Source organism: Ahaetulla prasina, chromosome 1, assembly GCF_028640845.1.
Source record: "Ahaetulla prasina isolate Xishuangbanna chromosome 1, ASM2864084v1, whole genome shotgun sequence".
Classification (NCBI taxonomy): Eukaryota; Metazoa; Chordata; class Lepidosauria; order Squamata; family Colubridae; genus Ahaetulla; species Ahaetulla prasina.
Window position 1 is genome coordinate 344,626,966 of NC_080539.1, and position 26,254 is coordinate 344,653,219.

Here is a 26,254-nt window from a genome sequence, read left to right on the forward strand (position 1 = left end):
TATACAGTAGAGGTGACAAATAGTTTTAAGGAATTAGATCTGATAGACAGAGTGCCTGAAGAACTATGGACAGAGGTTCGCAACATTGTACAAGAGGTAGCAACTAAAACCATTCCAAAAAAAAAAGAAACGCAAGAAAGCAAAATGGCTGTCTGAGGAAGCTTTGTAAATAGCTGAGGAAAGAAAAGAAGCGAAAGGCAAGGGAGAAAGAGAAAGATACACCCAATTAAATGCAGAATTCCAGAGAATAGCTAGAAGAGATAAGAATGCATTCTTAAATGAACAGTGCAAAGAAATAGAAGAAAACAATAGTATAGGGAGGACCAGAGATCTCTTCAAGAAAACTGGAGATATGAAGGGAACGTTTCATGCAAAGATGGGCATGATAAAGGACCAAAATGGCAGGGACCTAACAGAGGCAGAAGAGATTAAGAAGAGATGGCAAAATTACACAGAAGAACTATACAAGAATGAGCTTAACATCCCTGATAACCACGATGGGGTGGTCACTGACCTTGAGCCAGACATCCTAGAATGTGAAGTCAAATGGGCCTTAGGAAATCTGAGCAACAACAAAGCTAGTGGAGGAGACAGTATTCCAGCTGAGCTATTCAAAATCTTAAAAGATGACGCAATAAAAGTGCTACACCCAATTTGCCAGCAAATTTGGAAAACTCAACAATGGCCACAGGATTGGAAAAGGTCAGTTTACATTCCAATTCCAAAGAAAGGCAATGCCAAAGAATGTTCAAACTATCGCACCATTGCACTCATTTCACATGCTAGTAAGGTTATGCTTAAAATCCTACAAGCTAGGCTCCAGCAGTATGTGGAGCGAGAACTACCAGAAGTACAGGCAGGATTTCGTAGAGGCAGAGGAACTAGCGATGAAATTGCCAACATACGCTGGATCATGGAGAAAGCTAGGGAGTTCCAGAAAAACATCTACTTCTGCTTCATTGACTATGCTAAAGCCTTTGATTGTGTGGATCACAACAAATTGTGGCAAGTTCTTAAAGAGATGGGAGTACCAGACCATCTCATTTGTCTCTTGAGAAACCTGTATGCGGGTCAAGAAGCAACAGTGAGAAATGGACATGGAACAACTGATTGGTTCAAAATTGGGAAAGGAGTCTGGCAAGGCTGTATACTATCACCCTGTCTATTTAATTTATATGCAGAGTACATCATGAGAAAGGCGGGGCTAGATGAATCAAAAATTGGAATTAAGATTGCCGGGAGAAATATCAACAACCTCAGATATGCAGATGATACCACTCTAAGGGCAGAAAGCGAAGAGGAACTAAAGAGCCTCTTGATGCGGGTGAAGGAGGAGAGTGCAAAAGTTGGCTTGAAACTCAAAATTAAGAAATCTAAAATCATGGCATCCAGCCCTCTAAATTCCTGGCAGATAGATGGGGAAGAAATGGAGGTAGTGACAGATTTTATTTTCCTGGGCTCCAAGTTCACAGCAGATGGGGCCTGCAGCCAAGAAATTAAAAGACGCTTGCTCCTGGGAAGGAAAGCTATGGCAAATCTAAACAGCATACTAAAAAGCAGAGTCATCACCCTGCCAACAAAAGTGCATATAGTCAAGGCTATGGTTTTCCCAGTTGCAATGTATGGCTATGAAGGTTGGATCATAAGAAAGGCTGAGTGCCAAAGAATCGAGGCCTTTGAACTCTGGTGCTGAAGAAGAGTCCTGCGAGTCCCTTGGACTGCAAGGCGAACAAACAAGTCAGTTCTAGAGGAGATCAACCCTGACTGCTCTTTAGAAGGCCAGATCCTGAAGATGAAACTGAAATACTTTGGCCACCTAATGTGAAGGAAGGACTCACTGGAGAAGAGCCTAATGCTGGGAAAGATTGAGGGCAAACGAAGAATGGGACGACAGAGAATGAGGTGGCTGGATGGAGTCACTGAAGCAGTAGACATGAGTTTAAATAGACTCCAGAGGATGGTAGAGGACAGGAAGGCCTGGAGGAACTTTGTCCATGGGGTCGCGATGGGTTAGACAGGACTTCACAACTAACAACAACAACAACAAAGACACTGACAAATAATAGTGTGATAGGTTTAGCACTACTTGTCTAGCTTTATTTGCATGATAATATTAGTGAATTAAACACAGAAAATCTCCAAAAGGGGAAAAAAAACATTTGGTCATATAGACAAAACGAAAAGCTGAAAAGCCTTCAGTGGGGGAAAAAAAAACCTGACAACATTTTGACAGATGTATTGGCCCCTTTCTTACCTTAGATAACTGTATAATAGATCTCTAGAAGTGGAAAGAAAACTCTAGAAAAAAACATTGCATAGATATTCCAGATATTTAGAAGCCTGATTTTATCTACTGTATATATCAATCTATCTTGGGAATGAATAAATATTTGACATACGAATATTAATATCTCATCTTCCCACAAACTCATAGAGATAAATCTGACAGAACCTGCTAATTGCTGTCTGGACACCCAGTGTGGTAGGATGATAAGTAAGGAGAAAATAAGATGAAGTAGACAATATTAGGATAGATGGATGGATGATAGCTGACAGATCGATAGATAGATGATAGATAGATAGATAGATAGATAGATAGATAGATAGATAGATAGATAGATAGATAGATAGATAGATAGATAGAAAGAAAGAAGATATAGGGAATATTATTCGAGTTCACTTTCTCTTGATCTCAGTTGACTCAAACAGACCACATAGTATGAGCCCTTATTTGGATTTATGTTATTTTATTTTCTGCCCAAAGGAAATGAAACCATTTCTAGACATCATGAACTTATAGTGTCTCACTTACCTTGTACCTCCTAAGAAGGTCTTTCAAGCTGGCAGAACTTTGCAAATCAATTACAACCTCATCTCTTCTTTGCTGATCTATGCAATTCATCCAGGCATTCAGTTCTGTGATGGCTTCATAAGATGGCAATTTTGCCATCTGGAGCTGTTAGAAAATTATACCATTATACTTACTTTTAAAGGAACAAAATCTAATGTATTTTCTAAGATATTTAAAGATAAGTACAGAATATTCAAATTAGAAGTATTTTACTATGGAATCTTTTTCATTAGTTACTTGGTAGATACGTGACAAATTGTGCTACGCATTTTTGTGGTTTTCTAAATGGGCATTTTTCATAATTGTGGGAGAAGTAGGAAGTTCTAAAAAGCAACCAAGAGCTCCTTGGTTATAGATTCCAATAGCTGATGTCATTCACATCATGATGCACGTGTCATCAGCTTACCTTCTTCACCCATAACTATACAGGAATCATATGCTAAACTCTCCTGTCTGTAATCTTTAACTGGGCAAAACAGTGCACCATAGGGCAACAATTTCTGAAACAAGGGTCATGGATTAATTTACATAATGTCTCTAAAACCCAGAACCCGTGACTCCCATGAAATTGAAATTGGGCAAATTTTGTAAAATATTTTATGACATAAAATTATCATAAAACATTTTACGACACAATGCAAAGTGTCATAAAACATTCCCTGCTGTTCAGCTCCTGATGTTTGACTATGCAATACCATTCAAAATGGGCTATTTTCAAGGCAGATACATCTCTGAATATCTTCCAGAATTTTTAAGAACTTTTCCAGTGCAGGCAGTCTATCATTGAAGAGGTTGAAAAATCTGGTAAGGAAATATCTCTGAAATTATTATTGAGGGGGTTATGGGTTGTCTAGTATGTTTTAAACTGCTGAGACATTTGCGATTACAAGTCAAAGATAAAGAACAGTATTGAGCAATTTCAGTCAAACTTTTTAGTGGACAATTGTGAATCAACATCCTTGAGTTTTATACAAATGCTTGTAATCAGTATTATAAGCAAGAACGGCAACAAAGGTAAGTAATATTTAATAATTCGGAATGATGGATTCACCATAGATAAAGGAGACAGATAAGATTTTTTTAAACAGAGAAAAGGCAGATCTATGTAACGTTCTGCAGTATGCAATTAGTAACTATGGCAGTCTTCAAAGTTGTTCATGCCTAGTAGCTTTGCTGATGAATTACTTTTTACCTGGTGAAACTTCTCTTGGATGCCTGGTAATTGTACAACCAGGTCGGTCCATCTCTGCTCATACTCTGCCAAAGCTGAGCGCAACTTTGCATCATCAGATTCCTTAATAAGCAACAGCTGATTTCCGGTACTTATGACGGAAGATTTCAAGGAAGATTTATCATCAACTTCTTTAGAGAATTCCTGAAGAAACATACAAAATAAAAAAATATGATAACAACAACAACAACAACAACAACAACAGAGTTGGAAAGGACCTTGGAGGTCTTCTAGTCTAACCCCCTGCCCAGGCAGGAAACCCTACACCACTTCAGACAAATGGTTATCTTCTTAAAAATTTCCAGTGTTGGAGCATTCACAACTTCTGCAGGCAAGTTGTTCCATTTTTGTGAAACATACCATACCAAATATGGTATGCTTGAACATATTGCGTTAAAAAAGCTTGTTAATTATATTAAATTATGAAACCATTTTAAATCAAGATAAAATATTGTTTCCCCCCCTCCCACTTTTTAAAGAATAAGCCAAGCATTACTTAGGTATCCTGGACAGAGCTGGGAATAGACTGAGGAGGCCAAAGTCCAAACCTTTGCTCAACATGGTTTACTCTTTATATTTTACATTTTACCCAAAAACAGTACTGAAGGTTTAGATGGAAAAGTACACTTAGGTCAATTAGACCCAGGTTCAAACTTTCTGTATTGACATTTGCCATTTACATATTATATTTTTGTCTGCTCTCTGGACAGATAGGTGACTAATGATAGTAGGGACCAAATGGAAGCGAGATGAAAAATTCATTCAGATGACAAAGTCAAAGATAATTGCAAGAATGAGGGCTAAAACATAAAAATGTAAGAGCTATAAAAGATGAGAGGATAAATTGTTCTTTGCAATCTTATATAAAATAGCTATTGGTTCTAGTTATTATCTTCCAACAGTAATTATACTTAGCCATTAAATTCATAAATGATTCTTGTCTGGATAGATTACAATATAATTCATTCCCATATGCTGGTTGTGAATGACACAACCAGCTACATAAAAGAGAATCTGCCTGCTATCTCTAAAGGTAATGGCAGGGGAGGGTGGTCTGGAGAAAAATATAGAAGGTTTGACTCAGTAAATAGGACTTTGAGGCTACATTCAAATATTACATTAAGTCAATATTCGTTTTAAACTCAATTTGGTCATGACCCGAACCTAACCAAAATTAATGCAGCGGCCACATGAGGTCGCTGTTGATTGGTGCTTACAAAAAAAATGGTGCGGAAGGGGAAATCAGCTGTGGCCATATTTGATCACCACCCGAGTATGTGTTTGTGGCCAGATTCAAAAATTTTGTGAACCCGATTTGGTAGTGATCAGAAGCGTTCGTGACCAGAGATTTTATTGTATAATGGGGTTGAAAATGACTTCACAAAGTAGCATTAGAAAATATATGGAGAATGCTATATGTTTATTAGTGGCTGTTAGCAACAAAACTTAAAATAAAAAACAAACATACTTGACTAAAAGGCACTGAGCTCTCTAGAGAAATGGTAGGCCTGTATTGGAGGCAATGTACAAGATTAAATGGCAAGACTGTCCTTGTATTTTTACATTAGTCTACATAAACACTAACTTACAAGCAAACTTTGAATATGGTTCCTGACAGTATTCTGGTCCTGAGATGCATTGAGAGACTGCTCCTTCCAATAGTTCACATTTTGCTGAGCAGATTCCAACCAGACATTGAGCTCCTTTGAGTCTTTGTTGTAACTTCAGGAAAAAAATTAAAACAATCAGGAACTAGGATCAATAAGTCATTACAGATCCCTCAAACCACCATGTTTCTGACTGGTAATAGGCTTATAAGGCAAATAATAATCAGCAATGAGCATCCTACATGAGAGCAATGAAAATATAAAATGTCTACTCTCTCACACTCTTTAGATAATTTCAGTTATTTCTCCTCTTGCTGTTTGTTTGTTTTTTGAAAGAAAAAAAATCAGTTTTCCATATGCTATATGTTAACAGATGTTCAGATATTCTTGTATGCCAGTTGCACCCAATCCTGGTTATGGTTATTCACCTTGATAGCCTTCTCACTGGGCTATTGCGATCTGAAAGCTTCAGTTCGCCTAGTTATGGGTAGTTTCGTCTTTAAGTCTATATAACACTGTACTCCACAAGTGCATTGTCTTCTGATAGGCTTCTGGGTAAGATTTAAGACACTGCTTATTACTTATAAAGCTCCACATGGCATAAAGTTAGATTACTTGATGGATTGCCTTCTGCCAAGAACATATTACCACAGGAAAGGCATGCTCCATGTTGTGTCTTTTAAATGTTGTCATCCTATGGGACTTAGGAACTGTCCCTTTTTGGTGGTTGCTCCTTTTGTCTGGATTGATCTCCCCTCCGATATATGATAAGCCCTAATTGATCTCCCCCCGAATATATGACAAGCCCTAATTCATCTCACCTTTAGGAAGCTCTTCCCCTCCAAAATTAGGGGCCAGCTAAGTACGAATCTTGATGTTATTAGGTGCTTGGTAGACATTTTATATTTATCATTTATTTAATGTATTTATTATTAAGTGGGTTTTGTTTGTTTTCAACAGCGTTCCATGCGCCTTTGGCGTTGAGTCATGCTGGCCACATAACCACGGAGATGTCTTCCGACAGCGCTGGCTCTTCGGCTTTGAAACGGAGATGACCACCACCCCTTAGAGTCGGCAATGACTAGCACGTATGTGCGAGGGGAACCTTTACCTTTTACCTTTAGAAATGGTCGACTTTCCCAACTTGTCATTTTCAGATTTTGAACATGATTGCTAGCGGATTATGTGAACTACATCTATTGAGAGTACGAGATGAGGGAAGCTGACTTTCAAAAGCAAGCAAACGTAAATCCTACCTGGACAAGAGTTTGTGCAATGTCTCAAGTCTTTGTAGTTCATGGTCAACTCTTTGGGAAAAAGATGCCCACTGACTTTCTAGCTTCTCAATCTTGGATTGCACTTCAGGGCAGCTCAGAAGTTCTGTCAAATTCTTCCCTTCTTTCACTATTTCATAATATCTAGCCTGTTCCCCTTCAAGGTTCTTTTGGATTTCCTGAAAAACAACAAAGAAATTATATAAAATTATAAATGAAAAGTAACAGATCACATTATTACTAATTTATTTCCCTTCAATCTCACACAAAAAGACAAATCTATTTATCATTAGTGTTCATTTGATCAAATTTGGCAGTCAACGCATTTTATAATTGCAATGATTTTTTTTTGCACGAGCAATTAATTGGGAAAAAATAGGATCTTTCCCATATCTCTTTATTTTATTCTATTTAGATTTTTTCCCACTTTCTTAATTTCATACTTTTGTACATGTTTGCTGGCTTGTTTCTTTCTCTCAAGTTAATTGTTTTACATCTACTGTCTTCTGACTTAATGCCTAACTGGTGTGAAGAGTGTCATGTTTCCTGTGGATCAAAGAATGTAAGACTTTGGAGAGCCTCTAATCCACCCTACGGCCCAGTGCAGAATTATATTATACCATCTAGACACAGTTTAAAAACCTCTACCTGAAACTATAGCTTCCTATGCCACTCTATTCCACTGTTGAACAGTTCTCTCTGTCACAAAATTTGTCCTGATGTCCAACTAAATTCTACTTTGTTGTTGCTTAAACCCCTTTTGTCTTGCCGTCTTTAACAACTCTGTACCATTTGTCACATGACAACACTTCAGAAATTAGAAGACAACTAACATGTCTTCCAAAAGTCTTCTCTTCAGGCCAAACATATCTAACCATTCCTTTTAGCACCTAATCATCTTGATGCAATCCACAAGACGTATTCTATCTCGTCAATGTCCTTCTTAAATGGAACTACATGAAATGACAAAGTAAAGTTTCTAAAGATGTGTTTAACCTTCAATTCCTTAATTACAAATAGGGGAAACATTATTCAAGTATTAGTTTTTATACAGCGTTTTGTTCAATAATGGCCATAGTTACAATGGAAGTTACACAACCTAGGTTTAAGTCAATACCTGGAGGAGCTGGGTCCTTTCCATTACTCTTTCTTCTGTCTCTTCCACTAAAGCCACAAAAGGCACCGTGGGTGAAATTGCCTCCAGCTTTTGGAAGAATGAAACGTAGTTCTCATCAAATGCCATCCAGTCCTGTAAGATAAAGAGAGTTGTTAGTAGCTCCCAAAACCAGTAGTAAACTGGTTGTGTAAAATAATTTTCTTTAATCAGTTTCTTCCAAACAGTAGGCCTATACAAATTTATACTGGCTAGGTGATGGGAGTTATGGTCTGATACTTTGTAAAGGTGCCGAATTGGGAAACATGTTGTATCCAACATAAACAAATGTATTTTATTCATCTATTACAATATGACCTTGAATCTCAACATGGTAGATTATTTAATGGGTATGCAAGTACAAAAGTATTTTAATTTAATCATTTATTGAGATATAAAAAGAGCCCTGCTGAATCAGTCCAAAGTTATGTGCTGTAGCAGTATCAAACCAGTTTTGAGTTTGGATAAATTCCAACTGTACAGAAAATTAACTAAAATTAAATTAATGTACTCTCACTCAACTTCTGGGTTAGAAGCTGAGTGTAACAGACTTGTCTGAACCTATGTCACATTTTATTTTACTCTCTGACCTGTAAAACCTTTTCCAAATGGGTTCCTTGTTGAATAGCTTGTTCTTCCAATGATTTGCTCTTCTCTACCATATCCTTCCAGTATTTCTCCCTGTTTTGTAATATTGAAGCTGCCACTTTTTGTACAAGAAGCATATGGCCATTCAGTTTACAGAAAAAGCTCTATGTTCAAAAAAGAAAAGGAACATAAGTACAGATAATTATATTCACAAAATAATTATTCAAAAAGAACACACTTGTCTTTTAAGAGCATAAATAAAGTTAAAATATTTCTGCTACATGCGCCTGCTCTGGATGTTTCAATAATACAAAAAACCATCCTCTTTCATTTTTTTGAAATTTTATCAACAACAAATATAACAAATACACAGTGATCTATATTTTAACAGCATTAAAAATGGCAAAATGGTAAATAATGGTATTTGTTGCAACTCAACTAAGAATCCCAATATTCTTCATATGTTAAATATTACAAAAATATGTAAGTTGTTGGTCATTCCCTAAATAAATAGAAAATTGCTGGGCTTGCAGATGCAAAAATAACCAAATCCTAGGAAAGTGGGAAAACTTAAGATATTCCCTCAAAAGGGATCTTTTTAGATCACTTTTCCCAAACTACTGAGATTTGAATCAATGCTAAAATTATGTTTATTTATTTTATTATTCATCTTTATATGGCCATTTTCTGCTTCAAATACCTTGCTTCCCTTATCCTAGTCATTGGCATATACCCCAAAATCTAGGGAAGAAAGAAACTGATGGATAAATTGGTGCAAGACATCTGGATAAGAGTGGAGGACATATAAGAATTGGACCTTATGGTAGAACTGATAGTGTTATTCTGGTAACGTAGTTGAATTTAAATCATAATCTGATTTGGAACAAAGCTAGTTATATCTCATCTGTGTAAAGAGCTTTATTTCTTTATCCAATTGAATCCAAAATGAAATCTCCTGATTGCTTATTTGTAGCTTATGATTATCATTAAGTGTTGTATCATTAAGTGTTAAATTTGTACCCTCTGACTATCATTAAGTGTTGTAAGTGTTGTACCTTGATGAAGGTATCTTTTCTTTTATGTACACTGAGAGCATATGCACCAAGACAAATTCCTTGTGTGTCCAATCACACTTGGCCAATATACACACACACATATGAATCTCAAAAGTAATTATTCAGTCAAATAATCAAACTATACTTTTCTTAATATTTTAAATAAGAGGCATTTCCATATGCAATATGCAAACAATTACAGCCTTCTTAATTTGATGCCAAATAGAAGTAACTATTTCCCCTAAGTTTACATTCAGAGAAATTAAGAAGGAATCAACCTGTGTTTATTCAAATGTTCTACTGGGCAGTCTATAAATTTTCATCTTCATTACCAAGGCTATATTTTATTTTCAGCAAAGTAATTATAACCCGGGATAGATGTTATGATTACACATAACAGCAACAACCCCTCCTCTTCCTATAAAATTACCTCTGCTCATTTGTGATGAGACTACATTAAAAGCTCTAGGTGAAAAATAAACATAAAACAAATGAATATTCCCTGTTTTTCTCCCCAAACAATGTCATCTAAGCAGTGTCAGTTTAGTTTCAGTAATCTACTGCACCATTCACCTCAAGATGAGAGAAACTAGCAACCTTCCTCCAGGCAGAGATCTTTTTTTGCTAGTTAAATGCAAGTTGTTATTTTTCATTCAATGGTAATATTGCAAAAGCTAATGTAATGCACTTATTAAGAGAATCACTGCCTGAAGCTCTGGAGTGAGGCCATTTCTTTCTAACCAATGAATGAATCTATGCATGCATGCCTGAACATATGATAAAATTAAGCAATGAATCTCAGTGTTGTCATGATTTCACTGGCTGGGTTCACACAAGGCTAGAGTAGAGTAAAACTATAGTTTGTGGTTCAGTGTATGGTGGGAAATCTGTTACAGTCTTAGCATTAGGATTGGGAGTCAATCAGAATTTGCTATAAAGTGGATGACTATATAACTGTTTTAAATAAATAAAATCACATTAATCCATCATGTGTTTATTCATTGTGTGTTTTGTGAACATAATAGAAATCCATCGATGATTTCTTGGTATGGAAAATATCTTTCAAGTGTAATTTAAGCAGATGTTTATACCTTATGATTTTGCAAATGTAAATCTAAATCAGACCGACTGGTAATTTTCAGCTTTGAAACAAGCTTCTTTTCCCCAAGATCTATGAGCTCTGCAAATCCTTGTAACAAAGTTTCACACTGTTGTTCCTTAATGAATGAAGAACTTAGTTCCTTCTGTTTGACTCTTAGGAACTCCCAGAGGTCATCCAACACCTCCTAGAAATCAAATTAAATTCTGGTTAGAATAATTTATGAGACAGTTATAATACAGAGATACTTGTAGCATCTCAAAGTCAATAACCTTCATGATACCACGAAGTATTAATATTATTACCCTTCTAGAATGCATTTTTATATTACAAGGCTGACCAGCAATCAGAGTTTAACTGCATATTTTGACAAATATACATTACAAATCTACACATTTTGATTGGCTAAGCTAAGCATTGCATTTCCAAATCCATTCTTCTCTGGATGCAGTTCAGGATTGTATTTAAGTTTCTATATTATATCTTCCTCATCAAATTACAGTATCCATCTAGATCTCACCGAACTAGCTGATGTGGCTTTAAAGTCATCAATTGTTAGATCACTTCCAGAATTTAAATAGGCCATTTAGTTATTTGCTTTCTGGGAAAAATTGCCATATTTCACATTCTAGTTCAATGGCAGCAATCTATGGCTGATGGATCAGATATGGTCTGCTACCCACAATCATCTAGCCCAAGTTCTTCCCAAAATATATGCTTATCTGGCACATGAAAGAGAAAGCACATGCTGTCTCTTTGGGTGAACATTTTGGGGAGGGCTCCATCAGCAGTAAGTACTTTGGAAGTGGTGGCAGTGGAATGGTCTTTGGACTCTATGTAGAAGGAAATTGCCAACCCCTCTTCTATATGCTGTACAGGTAGTCCTTGACTTACAACAGTTGATTTAATGACCATTCAAAGTTACAATGGCATTGAAAAAAAGGGACTTGTGACTGTTTTTCACACTTAGGACTATTGCAGCATCCACATGGTCATGTGATTTATGTTCAGATGCTTGACAACTGATTCATATTTATGATGGTTGCAATGTCTCGGGATCATGTGATCATGATTTTGTGACCTTCTGACAAGCAAAGTCAATGGGAAAGCCAGATTCACTTAACAACAATGTTACTAATTTAACCACTGCACTGATTCACTTAACAAACGTGGCAAAAAAGATCATAAGATGGAGCAAAACTCACTTAACAAATTTCTCACATAGTGTTGTGTCTGTGGGCCCTGAGCCGGGCTTCCTGGCAGAGATTGACTTGGAGAGTGAGTGGGAAGAGGCGACAGGGCTTCCCTCTGCAGAAACTTCCTCTCTGGCTCCGCTCCAGATTCCAGAGGCAAGCCAGGTGGAGGAAGAGGAGCTGACATGGCCTCTTTCCCCTGACCCCTCCTTCCCCCTGGCAACGCCCCAAGAGCCAGCTGAGGAGGATCAGTCGTGGCTAGATGCAAGGCAGCGATGCGGAGTGAAGTGTGCTCAGCAAAAGGAAGGGGCCGGCCCAGGGAGTGCTGAGTCACAGAGCCATACCCCACAGGGTATAAAAGTGGGTGGAGCTGCCTTTGGGCTCCGTGACGGACAAAAACTGACTTTTGGAAACTTCAGCTGCTTTATTGCAAGACTCAGGAATTGGTTTTTCGGACTTCTGTTTACTTCTGAACTCTGGATTGCTCCAGCAACAAGGAGCAGCAAGGAGGACTTGGCAGGCAATCGCAGGTTCGTTGCCAGAGCTGATAGCTGTAGCAAGAATAAATTGCTGGCAAATACAGTCAGCTCGTGTGTCTTCTGGGGGGTGGTTGAGTGGGGCAGAACACATAGCAACATAGCAATGTTGGACTCAGTTGTGGTTGTAAGTTGAGGACTACCTGTATTTGACCATCATGTATTTTCTCACATTCATTTCTAGCTATTCTATTTTGTGCCCTTGCCTTTTCCCCCAATTAACCTCAACCTCAACATGCTCAGATCAGTTGTATTTCATTTTGTTCAGTTCTTGTGTCCTTTTGTTATTCAGCATGTTTACCTCTAGTTTATTCACGTCGTGGGTTACAGCAACTGGCAAATGAACTCTTTCTCCATGATCTCTTAGTTTAGCTGCCTGTGTCTCGAAATTTTGCAGTTCCGATTCAAAGACATCCATCAGCTGAATGAGATATGAAATGATTCAGAATTAGGCTAGTCTTTTTAATAGCAGTGATATTTCTGAGGCAGAGAAAAGATCTGACAATTTTCTGAATTATATCTATCAAGTAACAGAATAAAACTACCGCTCGTTAAGTAGAAAAAGGGACTGGTCTAACTAAAAGAAATGTACACTCCAAATAAATTGGCATAATTGGAGTGAGGATTTGTTTATCTCAGGAACATTATAACAATGAGTTACAAATGAGATCTGCAAATAAGTGTTGCGGTACGGAATGCAGTTATTTGACATTCTAGCTAATTGTGCTTTCTTCTAAAATAGTCAAGTCCATTCTTCCAAACAATTCCAGCATTTTGTGAACGTATGTACTTAGTTTTCTGTGAATTGTTGTGTGTGTGTGTTGGAGGAGGGGGAATGAATTAATGACATTTAGGGTGGTTGTTTTTTTTTTGTTGGTTGGTTGTTGTTTTTTTGCACTTCTGCAAGTTTTGCAATATCTCCAAGAATGCTGTCTTCTCAATGTTTAATACTTCTGTCTGACTATAATCTTATTGACACTAGTCATCTGACTTGATTATCAGAAACTCAATTGTCAATTGTAACTTAAAAACTTGAGGCCTTTTTATTAGTCTAATGAAAATTTAGGACAAATTAGATTTTACAGCATAGGAAAAAATTGACATTAGATTCCTTTTTTCTTCTGTAACACAAAATACAAGTTGCCTATACCCTGATAATAATGTATCTATATTTTATCAGCGGTAGTAAATAACATAAAAGGGATGGTAGAGAGAAAATAATAATGTAAGATTAAGTTTTAAATATATTTTACTGGAGATTCTATATGCATGATCTGATTCCATGTTAGCATATATTAATATTGGGAAAGTTAAACAAGCAATTATACCTTCATCAGAGGATACCATAGGCACTGGCAGTAACACAGGGCAATAGATAACTTTTTAGGGCTCAGAATTTTAGCATTCACTGATATTTTAAGATTTCTCAACAATATTTTTTACAGCTATAACATCTTAAATCAAAATTTAAAAACTTAAAAAGCCAAGTACCAAGTTGATATGACATGCTTTACTTAATAGAATATTTAAAATCCAATTAGATGTTTTCAGCAATGCCATAAGCACAGTTGAAATGTGTTATAAACTAGCAAATCAGTTAGTTGTAAATACCATTAATTAGCACCATTAAAGATTACTGACAGAAGTAAGACAAACATTTAGTAATAAATAAATATACAAATAATTCACAGTGAGAAACTATATTTGATTTTTGGGAGATTAAAAGCAAAATAAAAGAATTTAGTTAAAATGCTGGGTACCTAATTACACCTGATTTTCATGTCTCATTTTAATTACCTGGAATTGCTTAGAAATATTATGCCCACTCATTTCACTGAAAAATTGTTGCAATGAGGATTTTTTCTCAATCAACGCATCATACAAGTGCCTGATTTCATTCTGTAACAAAAAATAAAAAATCCAATATGAATCCAGAAATGCATTATGCAAAATTAAGGGATAATGAAGCTGCAATTCAAATGGCTTGTTTAATCAGTATCATTCTTTATGTATATACATTTGGTGAAGGGGAGAAAAAGAGTCTTTTTATAAATGGAGTGTATTAGAATTACACTCTCAGTGTAGTCCAGTTTTGTAATCATAAATTGCTTCTCATTATGGAGATCAAAGATTAAATCATCTATAAAGGTGATATGGTTTGCATTACATTTGCAAGCACAGGTCTTAGATAAGCTTCTTTGTGGGTAAAAGCTTTATGTAAGCATGTGCTTATACCTGAATACATGTATATATAGGAAATTGTGCTCTTTTGGGATATTCATGCAAGAGTATAATACAAAGATTATGCTTATGACTGTAAAACAGGACTACTCTATCTAATTACAAAACTCTAGGTAATAATTAGGCACAAGGAATTAGAGGTTTCTGTAAATCTGATCACATGTGAATTGATATGAGATCACTAACATTTCAACTGAAAAAGGATGAAGCATGTCTTTTTGGTTTTTAATAGATTTTAAAAATTGAAATGAAAATTTAACCGTGTGATACCTGATAACTGATATAATGGTCCATTTCAGTTTTCATAGACTCGCTTCTAGAAGCAGCAGCTGTTTGGGTCAATTGGAGCCATGCCTGCAAGTTGCTAAGACACTGGGAGAATCTCTCAGAATTCCCACCGGCGGAAGTGATGGACTTCAGAAGATCGTCCTTCTTATCTCCAATATCTGTGTGAAGTTTCTGTAGCTCTGCAGAAAGAGTCTGAAACAGATTGTAGGTGAGATAGGCAAGTAAATATGGCTTTTGTAGACTCCATTGATATCCATTTGTTTCTTTCAAGAGAGAAGTTTCAATATCAGCATGAGACTTGGGCATTCGTATACTATATCTCTTGCCCTCTTGAGAAAATACTCCATGGTGTTCTTCTTGAACATCTTTGACATGCTCTTGAAATTGCAAATAAGCTACAGGGACCAGTATGTAATATCTGTATAGAAAGATCTGCACTGATTGCCATCTGTTTAATAGGTACAGTTTAAGGTAGTGGTATTTACAGAGCAATTGTTATAAATTTTATGGTAGTTAACATAAACAAGAAAAGTCCTTTTATATATACCTTAATAGTCAGAGATTCATTTTTCTAAAACAGGAAATGGCCTTCTCCTGCATTGCTCCTAAGCTATGGACCACATTCCTGTGTTTCCTCGACATTTAGAATGATGCATTTCTTTCACTAGGATTTCAAGATCCTAAACATATTTAGTATTAATTTAAGTGTTAATTTGTTTTTAACTTTCTACACTAGTTTTTTTGTTAGGAAATTCTATTAGATTGAACACATTCTGCTTGAAAGAAAAAAAACAACTAGTCATTTTTTTGATGTTTATCTCAGTACAATATCCTGATTTTTCCTACTTTTTGCCCTTTGTAAACATGGAGGGATATGTAAATGGAATTAAAAATGTATAAACCTATTGTAGTTCAGATACTACAATAATTCTGAATGCTGTGAAGCGGGGGTAGATAATCTAAGCCAATTGACAGATTTTCAGTATCATAAAAGTTCTAAACCGTGAGCTTTGCTAGCTTAATTTATTATAAAATAGAAAACTTATAACTACCAACCAAAACATGAAGAATTTGATATCCTCTGATAATACACTTGTGTCATTTGCATACTCCCCATGGCCCCTGAAAGCAGCAGCAAAGGCCCCCCAAGGTGTCAGTGACTGTCTCCCCAAAATAGTCCACTTTTCCTTGGAAGGAAATTACACTTCCTGACATTCACTCCAATACTTGGGAGTCAATTTGAGCAGATGGTTATGGAGGAAACCAAGAAAAAATGCTGCTCCCCACCCACTGCTTCATGAGCCAAGAATTGTATCAACAAATTCAAAGAAGTGCATATTTGGAAGAGTAACTATATTTCAATCCAATCCTGTTAGTTCAGTTAAGTACAAATTTGATCAGATGGTATTAAAAGGAAAACTGATCCCCATTTTAAACTTCTGAGAGTTTCTGAGAAGTTCCCCAATTTTTAAAACACATATGTACAATTTTAGTGGCTAAAAATTTGCATTTCTTTCTTTTAAATTGGGGTGTCCAAACAGGCCAGTTTTAAAACCTTGGACTTCAACTTGCAGAATTCCCTAGCCAACCATACTGGAATTCTGGATCTGCAGTTTGGACAACCCTATTCTCAATAAAAGCTAGCATTCTCAGGGAACATCTACATTTAATGCCATTATGGTGAACGTTTTTTTGGAATTATGCAAAAATATAAAACATACAGCTTTGCACCTCCTGAAGTCATAGTTCAGGGGTGTCAAACTGGTGGCCTGCAGGCCAGATGCGTCACGTGCAGGCCACACCCACCCCAGCTCCGCAAAGGGAAAAAACATCACATGACGACAATGTGATGCCGCAAGTTTGACACCCATGATCTAGATTCTCCCATTTGTACTGACCTCATAAAGCACTTGCTGTACAGGAGCTTCTTCACTGGAGAGTACACAGGTGCCCAACATCTGCTCCATGTTGTTCAGGCAGCGGCTGATTGCCAGAAACAACTCAAAGAGTTTCCCATCCAGACTTAATGCATTTTCTCTTGTTTCATTTTCCTACAAAATGGGAAGATATGTATTTTCAATTCCCTCTCATGGTTTTCCTATTTATTTGGAAGCAGCATATGAACCAGTATAAGTATATTCATGCTTATATGCATTGCAGTAGATATATCTGTGGCTTATTGTTTTTATCTATTAAGAAAACAGCTTATAGTAAGTCAGTTCATTTGTCCTTTATCTCAATGCTGCCTACACTAACTGATAATCAAAAATGTGAAGATGTAAAGAAAAGCCCTCTGTATTAGGCAGTACAAGTAACTTGAAAGTGATCTCTAGGATGATTTGATGTAGAGGAAGATAGATGTAGAAGATAGTATTATTTTCAGAGTTACGTAGAAGCAGTCATATTATTAGATTCAAAACTTCTCACCCTTATATAAGAAACTGCACCGTAGGTGATGGCGGTGATCTTTACGATCACCAACCTCTGGATTATGTGGAATCGCTAGGACAGCTTAAATCTGCCGTCCAGCGGTTTGAAAAACCCCCACTTCAGGAGAAGAAGAGGAGGTGAGCTGCAGGGTAGAGGTAGAACTTCCCTAAAGCCCCTGAGAAAAAAGGGGTTTGAAGGGTTAAGTTCCCTCCAGCAACCTGAAGTGCTCCAGATCCGAGGATTTTTCTGCTTTGGTAGAACCAATTACCATGACCAAACGCCGAGATTTATTTTGGACAATAAAGCATTATACCGGATAGAACGAAAGTGGGAGAACTTTATGCAAGTAGCCAAGCCAATTCCCCGTTACTTTGTAACAAGCTTGAAAATAGCAAGAAAATGGAGGCGAATTGTTAACAAGCTAACTAGTGGAAAGTGAAAGTGATACTTTTATTGCTTGCCGTCTGCCGCTGGTAAATTGCATGTTATTTGCTACTTTAACTCTTTGCTGCCTGCTGATAGAATCTAGGGGAGATTTTTAAATATTGCTTTAAAAGACTGTGTTTCGCAGAGGTTAAGAAGATTTAAAGTGAATATTAAGTTGGAAATAAATAAATAAATAAATAATTTTATAGAAGATGGCAGCCAAACAATTAAAGTCTACTGTAACAAAGGGCTCTGGAATTTCATCAGCTGGTGCCTCTCCAGCTCATAGAGCAGAGACTAGAACATTGAATTTAGAGGCGTTACAAGAGAACTTAAAGGACTTTATAGAAGAAAAATTTAAAGTAATAACTGATGAGATGTCTGAAATGAAAGAGCAGATATTAGAAATTCAAGTGGGAAATAAAGAAGTTAAAGAAGGATTTGTAATTGCAGTACGAAGTTTGGCAACAAATGTGATTTTATTAGAAGAGGAAGTTGAAGAAATCAAGCAACTTAACTCAAAATTAGAAAATAAAATGGATGAATTTCAAAGTAAAATGGAAAAAACAGATGATGAAATAGTTTTGAAACAATATAGAAATATGGAATTTGGTTTAAGAATCCGTGGCTTGAAAGAGAATAAAGAAGAAAATTTAAAGGAATTTTTTTCTGAAGTATTTGCTGAGATATTAGCAGTCCGTCCAGCAGATGTGGCTTATCAAATTGATAAAATATATCGTGTGAATTCTTGGATAGCAAGGCAAAAAAAGTTGCCAAGGGATGTTGTTATTTATTTTATAAATAGAACAGTGAGAAATCAGATTCTGCAAGTCTCATATAAGGGGGAGAAGATTCAGATTGCTGGTCAAGATATTTTAATATTAAAGGAAATTCCACCAAAAATGTTAAGGGCTAGGAAGGAATTTGCCTTCCTGGTGAATGAACTTAAAAAACGTCAGATTGAATATAGATGGGATATTCCAACTGGTATAATAGTATATTATGCAGGGAAAGTACATCATCTCAATACAGTTGGAAAAGCAAGAGAATTTTATGTTGAGGCATTAAAAGTTGGAAGTCTTCCCCCATTGGAAGCTAGAAGAAGGGAGGCTGAAGTGAAGGAAAGAGAAGTGAAGCAGGTACAAGAACAGATTGTGATGGAAGAAGATTTATTACAAGTGTTGGAAATACCTACGACGGGTTCAGATTCAAAGGAACAAAGGCTGACAAGAGCTGCTGCTAAACGCAAGGAACAAGAGATGAAGGCACAACAACAACTGGCAACTACTACAACGGAAACAGTGGGAGGAGCAAGGCCTAAAGCAAAATGTGATCTGCAGCTGGTGTTCCAAAAGTTTCCTTTGGCCGATAATGGCAATTAAACTATTATCTTGGAACGTTAATGGTTTGAATTCACCACAGAAGAGAAGGAAAGTATTTCATTATTTGAAACAATTTAAAAATGACATTACCTGTTTACAAGAAACACATATTAGATCTTTAGACCACAAATATTTGATAAACTCAAAATTGGGAGTACATTTTGTTGCCTCCTCTTTGGAAAAAAAACACGGTTTAGTTATATATATAAAGAAGGATATATCAGCAAAATTAATTGAGGTGGATAAGCAAGGAAGATACATTGCTATTGAACTTTTGTTGGAGGGAAAGAAGACATTATTAATAGGAGTTTATGCTCCGAATCAACAACAAGAAAATTTTTTCAAGTTTTTACATAAAAGAATAGTATTTTGGGATTATAAATCATATATATTAACGGGTGATTGGAATGGTGTGTTGGATACTCAAAAAGACAAAAAAAGTTTAAGGAAGATTTCAAGCCGGGCGAAATTACCAAAGGCTTTTTTTGAAATGATGGAGGACTTGGAATTAAGAGATATTTGGAGAGAACATAATACAGAAGAGAGCGATTTTACCTTCTTTTCTGACCAGCATCAATCATTTTTGAGGATTGATTTTATTTTGATTTCTAATGATTTGTATTCTAGAGTGAAGAAGACTAAGATTTGTTCAAGAACTCTATCTGATCATAGTCTGGTTTGGATTGAATTTGATCGGGAAAAGGAGGCTAGGAGATCATGGAGGTTGAATGAGAATTTGTTTAAATATGAACAAAATGTAAATGAATGTAAAAAGCAAATGAAAGAATTTTTTATTATGAATATGAAAAAAGAGACATCTATAGAGATGATTTGGGACGCTAGCAAGGCTTATATGAGAGGAAATCTTATACAAATGAATATTAAATACAAAAATAAATTACAGAAAAAGAAAAAGAAAAAGGAATTGGAAGAGGAAATTAAAAAGAAAGAACAGTTATTGATAAATAGCCCAGGAAATAGTAAAATAAAAGAATCAATAAATATATTAAGAGGTCAGTTTAACATGTTGATGGCAGATCAAGTAGTAATTAATTTACAATATGTAAAACATAATACGTTTAATAATGCCAATAAGCCAGGAAGATGGCTTGCCTATTTAATAAGGAAAAAACAGAAATCACGAATGATTGATAAAATAGAATATAGGGGTAAGGAAGTTTATCAAAAGAACTTGATTAAAAAAGCATTTTTAGAGTATTATAGTAAGTTATATACTAGGGATATGATTGATGATACAGAGATAAAAAGATATTTACAACAACAAAATATTTATGAGCTTACAGAAAATCAAAGAGAAGAACTGAATCAATTAATTTCTTCAGAGAAATTTTGTTAGCAATTAAGCAGCTTAAAATCGGTAAAGCACCAGGTACACGTGGTTTAACAGCTGTTTATTATAAAAATTTACAAAATGAGATGGCTGAACCACTTAAAGAGTTATTTAATAAAATTCAAATGGGAGGGGATGTTCCCCCTTCATGGAGGACAGCCTTTATTTCGTTAATTTATTTATTATTTATTTATTTATTGATCACATTTGTATACCGCCCTATCTCCCGAGGGACTCAGGGCGGTTAACAGGCATATAAAAAGAACATATAAAAAGAACATATAAATACAGATTAAAACACTAATAAAAAACTTATTCTAACCAGCCTGATTACCAAAACCAATTAAAATCAATATAAAATTTAAAATTTCAAAAATTTAAAAATCTAAAAAACCTAGTCCAGTCCTGCGCACCTAAATAAGTGTGTTTTAAGCTCACGACGGAAGGTTCTAAGGTCCGAGAGTTGGCGAAGTCCTGGGGGGAGCTCGTTCCAGAGGCGGAGCCCCACAGAGAAGGCCCTTCCCTGGGCCGCCAGACGGCACTGCCTAGCTGACGGCACCTGAGGAGTCCCTCTGTGAGAGCGCACGGGTCGGTGAGAGGTATTCGGTCGCAGAAGGCGGTCCCGTAAATAGCCCGGCCCTATGCCATGGAGCGCTTTAAAGGTGGTCACCAACACCTTGAAGCGCACCCGGAAGGCCACAGGTAGCCAGTGCAGTCTGCGCAGGATAGGTGTCACCCGGGAGCCACGAGGGGCTCCTTCTATCACCAGCAGCCGCATTCTGGACTAACTGCAGCCTCCGGATGCCCTTCAAGGGGAGCCCCATGTAGAGAGCATTGCAGTAATCCAGGCGAGACGTCACGAGGGCGTGAGTGACCGTGCATAGGGCATCCCGGTCCAGAAAGGGGCGCAACTGGCTTACCAGGCGAACCTGGTAAAAAGCTCTCCTGGAGACGGCCGCCAAATGATCTTCAAAGGACAGCCGTTCGTCCAGGAGGACGCCCAAGTTCGCACCCTCTCCGTCGGGGCCAATGACTGCTTCAACAGTCAGCCGGTTGCAGCTGACTGTACCGGGATGCCGGCATCCACAGCCACTCTGTCTTGGAGGGATTGAGCTTGAGCCTGTTTCTCCCCATCCAGACCCCAGACGGCTTCCAGACACCGGGACAGCACTTCAATAGCTTCATTGGGGTGGCCCGTGGAAAAGTACAGCTGGGTGTCATCAGCGTACAGCTGGTACCTCACACGAAGCCACTGATGATCTCACCCAGCGGCTTCATATAGATGTTGAACAAAGGCGAGAGAATCGACCCTGCGGCACCCCACAAGTGAGGCGCCTCGGGCCGACCTCTGCCCCGTCAACACCGTCTCGACCGATCGGAGAGATAGGAGGAGAACCACCGATAACGGTGCCTCCACTCCCAATCCCTCCAACCGGCGCAGCAGGATACCATGGTCGATGGTATCAAAAGCCGCTGAGAGGTCTAATAGGACCAGGGCAGAGGAACACCCCCTATCCCTGGCCCTCCAGAGATCATCCACCAACGCGACCAAAGCCGTCTCCGTGGTGTAACCGGGCCGGAAACCGGACTGGAGCAGGTCTAGATAGACAGTTTCATCCAGGTGTAAGGAAACTGATATGCCACCATACTCTCTACAACCTTAGCATGAGCGGGTTGGAGACCGGACGATAATTACCTAAAACAGCTGGGTCCAAGGCAGGCTTCTTGAGGAGGGTCTCACCACCGCCTCTTTCAAGGCGGCCGGAAGACTCCCTCCACCAAGGAAGCGCTGTAATTGCCTGGAGCCAGCCTCGTGTCACCTCCTGGGTGGCCAGCACCAGCCAGGAGGGGCACGGGTCCAGTAAACATGTGGTGGCATTCAACCTACCCAACAACCTGTCCATGTCCTCGGGAGCCACAGGGTCAAACTCATCCCATAAAATATCACCAAGACCACCTCGGACGCCTCCCTGGGCCACTGCAATTTTGGTCCAAACCGTCCCGAGCTGAGCGATTTTATCGTATAGATAACCGTTAAACTCCTCAGCACGTCCCTGCAACGGGTCATCCCGCTCCCCCTGATGAAGGAGGGAACGAGTCACCCGAAACAGGGCGGCTGGGCGGTTATCTGCCGACGCAATGAGGGAGGAGGCGTAGCAACGCCTCGCTTCCCTCAGTGCCACTAGGTAAGTCCTAGTATAGGACTTCACTAGTGTCCGATCAGCCTCGGAGCGGCTGGACCTCCAAGAACTCTCCAGGCGTCTTCTCCGGCGCTTCATCCCCCTCAGCTCCTCGGAGAACCAAGGAGCCGTTTGGGACCTGCGCCGGGTCAGAGGCCGCAAAGGCACGACACGATCTAAGGCCCCCGCCGCGGCCCGTTCCCAGGCCGCAACCAGTTCCTCAGCCGTGTCGTGAGCCAGACCCTCAGGAAATGGCCCAAGCTCCGTCCGGAACCTCTCAGGGTCCATCAGGCGCCTGGGACGGAACCAGCGTACTGGCTCCGTCTCCCTGCGGTGTTGAGTGGCGGTCAGAAAGTCCAGGCGAAGAAGAGAGTTAATACCGAAGGAAGATCGAGATGGTATTAAAGCAGAGAATTATAGGCCTATATCACTTTTAAATACTGATTACAAGATATTTGCCAAGATACTTGCTAATAGATTAATGCCAGTGATGAATCAAATAATTCATAATGATCAGTCAGGATTTATTAAGGGTAGGCAGATGAGATATAATGTGAGGCAAATTGTAAATTTACTTGAATATTTGTAACGAAACAACCAAGTCTCAGCGGCATTCTTTTTTTTGGATGCTGAAAAAGCCTTTGACAGATTGGATTGGCAGTTTTTGTTTAAAGTAATAGAAAAAATGCAATTTGGGGATTATTTTATCCATGCAATTAAAGCAATATATCAGAAGCAAACAGCACAAATAATAGTAAATGGTGGGTTAACAGAAATTTTTAAAATTGGGAAAGGGACGAGACAGGGATGTTCCCTGTCCCCATTACTTTTTATTTTAACTTTAGAAATTCTTCTGAATAAAATACGTGGTTCTAATCGAATAAAGGGAATTAGAGTTAAACATCAAGATTATAGATTAAGAGCTTTTGCAGATGACTTGGTTGTTACTGTATCCCAACCAATATACTCAGCTACTGGTTTAAAAGATATAATTGGTTAGTATGGTAAAGTATCTGGATTTAAGGTGAATCAGCAAAAGACAAAGATGATAACTAAAAATATGAATATACAACAAAAAGAAGAGTCAGAAAGAACTACAGGTTTTGAAATCGTTAAAAAGGTTAAATATTTAGGAATATATATTACAGCTTCAAATGTCAAATTATACAAAAATAATTATGAGGTATTGCGGCAGAAAGTATGGAAAGAAATGGAGAATTGGAAGAAGTTACAACTATCCTTGCTGGGAAGAATAGCGGCTATAAAAATGAATGTTTTGCCCAGGTTTCTGTTTTTGTTTCAAATGATACCGGTACTTAAGAATGATATCAAATTACAGGAATGGCAAAAGGGGGTTAATAACTTTGTATGGATGGGCAAAAAACCAAGAATAAAATTAAAAATAATGTAGGACACAAGGGAAAGGGGGGTCTTAAAATGCCTAATTTAAAATTGTATTATGAAGCAGTTGTCTTATCATTAATTACTGATTGGATTAATTTAACCGAGGAAAGAGTTTTGAATATAGAAGGTTATGGTTTGTTATATGGGTGGCATGCCTATTTATTATATGATAAGAAAGTAGATAAAATATTTAAAAATAATATAATTAGAAATGCATTATTGAGGGTCTGGAGGAAATATCAATATAAATTAGATGGAAAGATTCCAATATGGGCAATCCTGAGACACATGATAGAAAATATAAATATATATCAAAAGATGGAGGTAGTTACCTATAAAGAACTTCTTTGTATGGAAAAGGGGGAATTACAATTAAAATCCAGAGAAAAGATGGGGGAAGAAGGGAAAAATTATACATGGTTCCAATATGGACAATTACAAGCTAGATGGAAATTAGATCAAAAAATAGGTGTTAAGCAAACTGAGGATAATTTGTTAAAACAAATGAGAGATCAAGGCCAACAGCATATTAAGAGGTTGTATAATGTATTAGTAGAAATAGACTCAGAGACTGAATTGGTTAAGGATTGTATGATTAAGTGGGCACAAAATTTTCAGCAACCAATAATGTTGGAAACTTGGGAAAGAATTTGGGTGAGGAATGTTAAATTTACACAAGCGCAAAATATGAGAGAAAATTTTTATAAGATGTTTTATAGATGGCATTTAGACCCCAAAAAGTTGTCATGTATGTATCCTAATGTACAGGCTAAATGTTGGAGATGCGATTGTGAAGATGCCACTTATTACCATATTTGAAGGACTTGTAAAAAAGTTAAAGCATTTTGGATTAAAGTATGGTGGATCATGCAGAATATTTTGAAAAAGAAGATTAAGTTTACTCCGCAGTTCTTTCTACTAGGAATAATTATGGATTGTACAGCTATAGAGACTAAATTGATTTTGAACTTAATAACAGCCGCAAGGCTTTTGATTGCTCAATATTGGAAGAAATTACCTACAATTGAAGAATGGACACTCAAAGTATCAAATTTGGCAGAAATGGCAAAAAATTCTGCTTACTTGAAAGACTATACACAAGAAAAATATATTTTAGAATGGAAAATGTGGATTGATTATATTCAAAATAAGTATCAGATAAAAAAATATCGAATAGCATATGAGTAAATTTAGGAAATATTTTGTATTAGATTTATTTCTGAAGGAGAGGGGAATTGAGAGTGTGATTATGTGTGGAGTGACTAGAGATTATAATTTAGGAATTATTTTGGATTATGATTGTTAATTTTGATACCCTGCATTTTGTTCTGGGAAGTCGGGTGGGGGTGGGGGTAAGGGGAGGGAATTGGGGGTTGAGGGTAGAGGATGGAGTGATGGTTAATGTACAGGGATTATTGAAGATGTATAAATATAATTAATGTAGGGTCGGGTCTGCCCAGTTATCATTTTAGAATGGTGGGGAGGGAGAAAAGAGGAGAGAGTAGGAAGTAAGAAAGAGGAGAAGAGGAAGGAAGAGGGGTAGAAGAGGGAGAAGGAAGGTGTAGGGTGGAGGGAGGAGAGGATGTAGATAAGAGAAGAGAGGAAGGTCTGGAAAGTAGAAGAAGGTAGAAGAGGGGAGAGTGTTAAAAAGGGGGGTGGTGACTGGGCAAGCCCGACTAATTGTATATAACTGTACATTGGATGAGCTGTTTGATATGATTGTAAAAATAAAACTTTTTTATGAAAAAAAAGAAAAGAAAAAGAAAACAGCTTATACTAAGTCAGTTCATTTGTCCTTTATCTCAATGCTGCCTACACTAACTGATAATCAAAAATGTGAAGATGTAAAAAAAAGCCCTCTGTATTAGGCAGTACAAGTAACTTGAAAGTGATCTCTAGGATGATTTGATGTAGAGGAAGATAGATGTAGAAGATAGTATTATTTTCAGAGTTACGTAGAAGCAG

At 37.5% G+C, this 26,254-nt stretch overlaps 1 protein-coding gene across 11 annotated transcripts in view; it reads right to left on the reverse strand.

Moving 5' to 3' along the window:
* SYNE2 (spectrin repeat containing nuclear envelope protein 2) overlaps positions 1–26,254 on the reverse strand; it is a 276,441-nt gene that overhangs the window by 77,299 nt on the left and 172,888 nt on the right. For 10 of the 11 annotated variants that reach the window (XM_058162907.1, XM_058162909.1, XM_058162908.1 and 7 more), the window contains 11 exons: positions 17,015–17,167; positions 15,099–15,308; positions 14,385–14,486; positions 12,889–13,008; positions 10,851–11,045; positions 8,707–8,868; positions 8,081–8,212; positions 6,946–7,142; positions 5,672–5,804; positions 4,044–4,226; positions 2,813–2,956 (listed from right to left, as the gene is read on the reverse strand). In XM_058162907.1, the coding sequence (XP_058018890.1) occupies positions 2,813–2,956; positions 4,044–4,226; positions 5,672–5,804; positions 6,946–7,142; positions 8,081–8,212; positions 8,707–8,868; positions 10,851–11,045; positions 12,889–13,008; positions 14,385–14,486; positions 15,099–15,308; positions 17,015–17,167 (1,731 nt within the window). The remainder of the gene's footprint in view (positions 1–2,812; positions 2,957–4,043; positions 4,227–5,671; positions 5,805–6,945; positions 7,143–8,080; positions 8,213–8,706; positions 8,869–10,850; positions 11,046–12,888; positions 13,009–14,384; positions 14,487–15,098; positions 15,309–17,014; positions 17,168–26,254) is intronic. The other variant, XM_058162910.1, reaches the window with a different exon arrangement.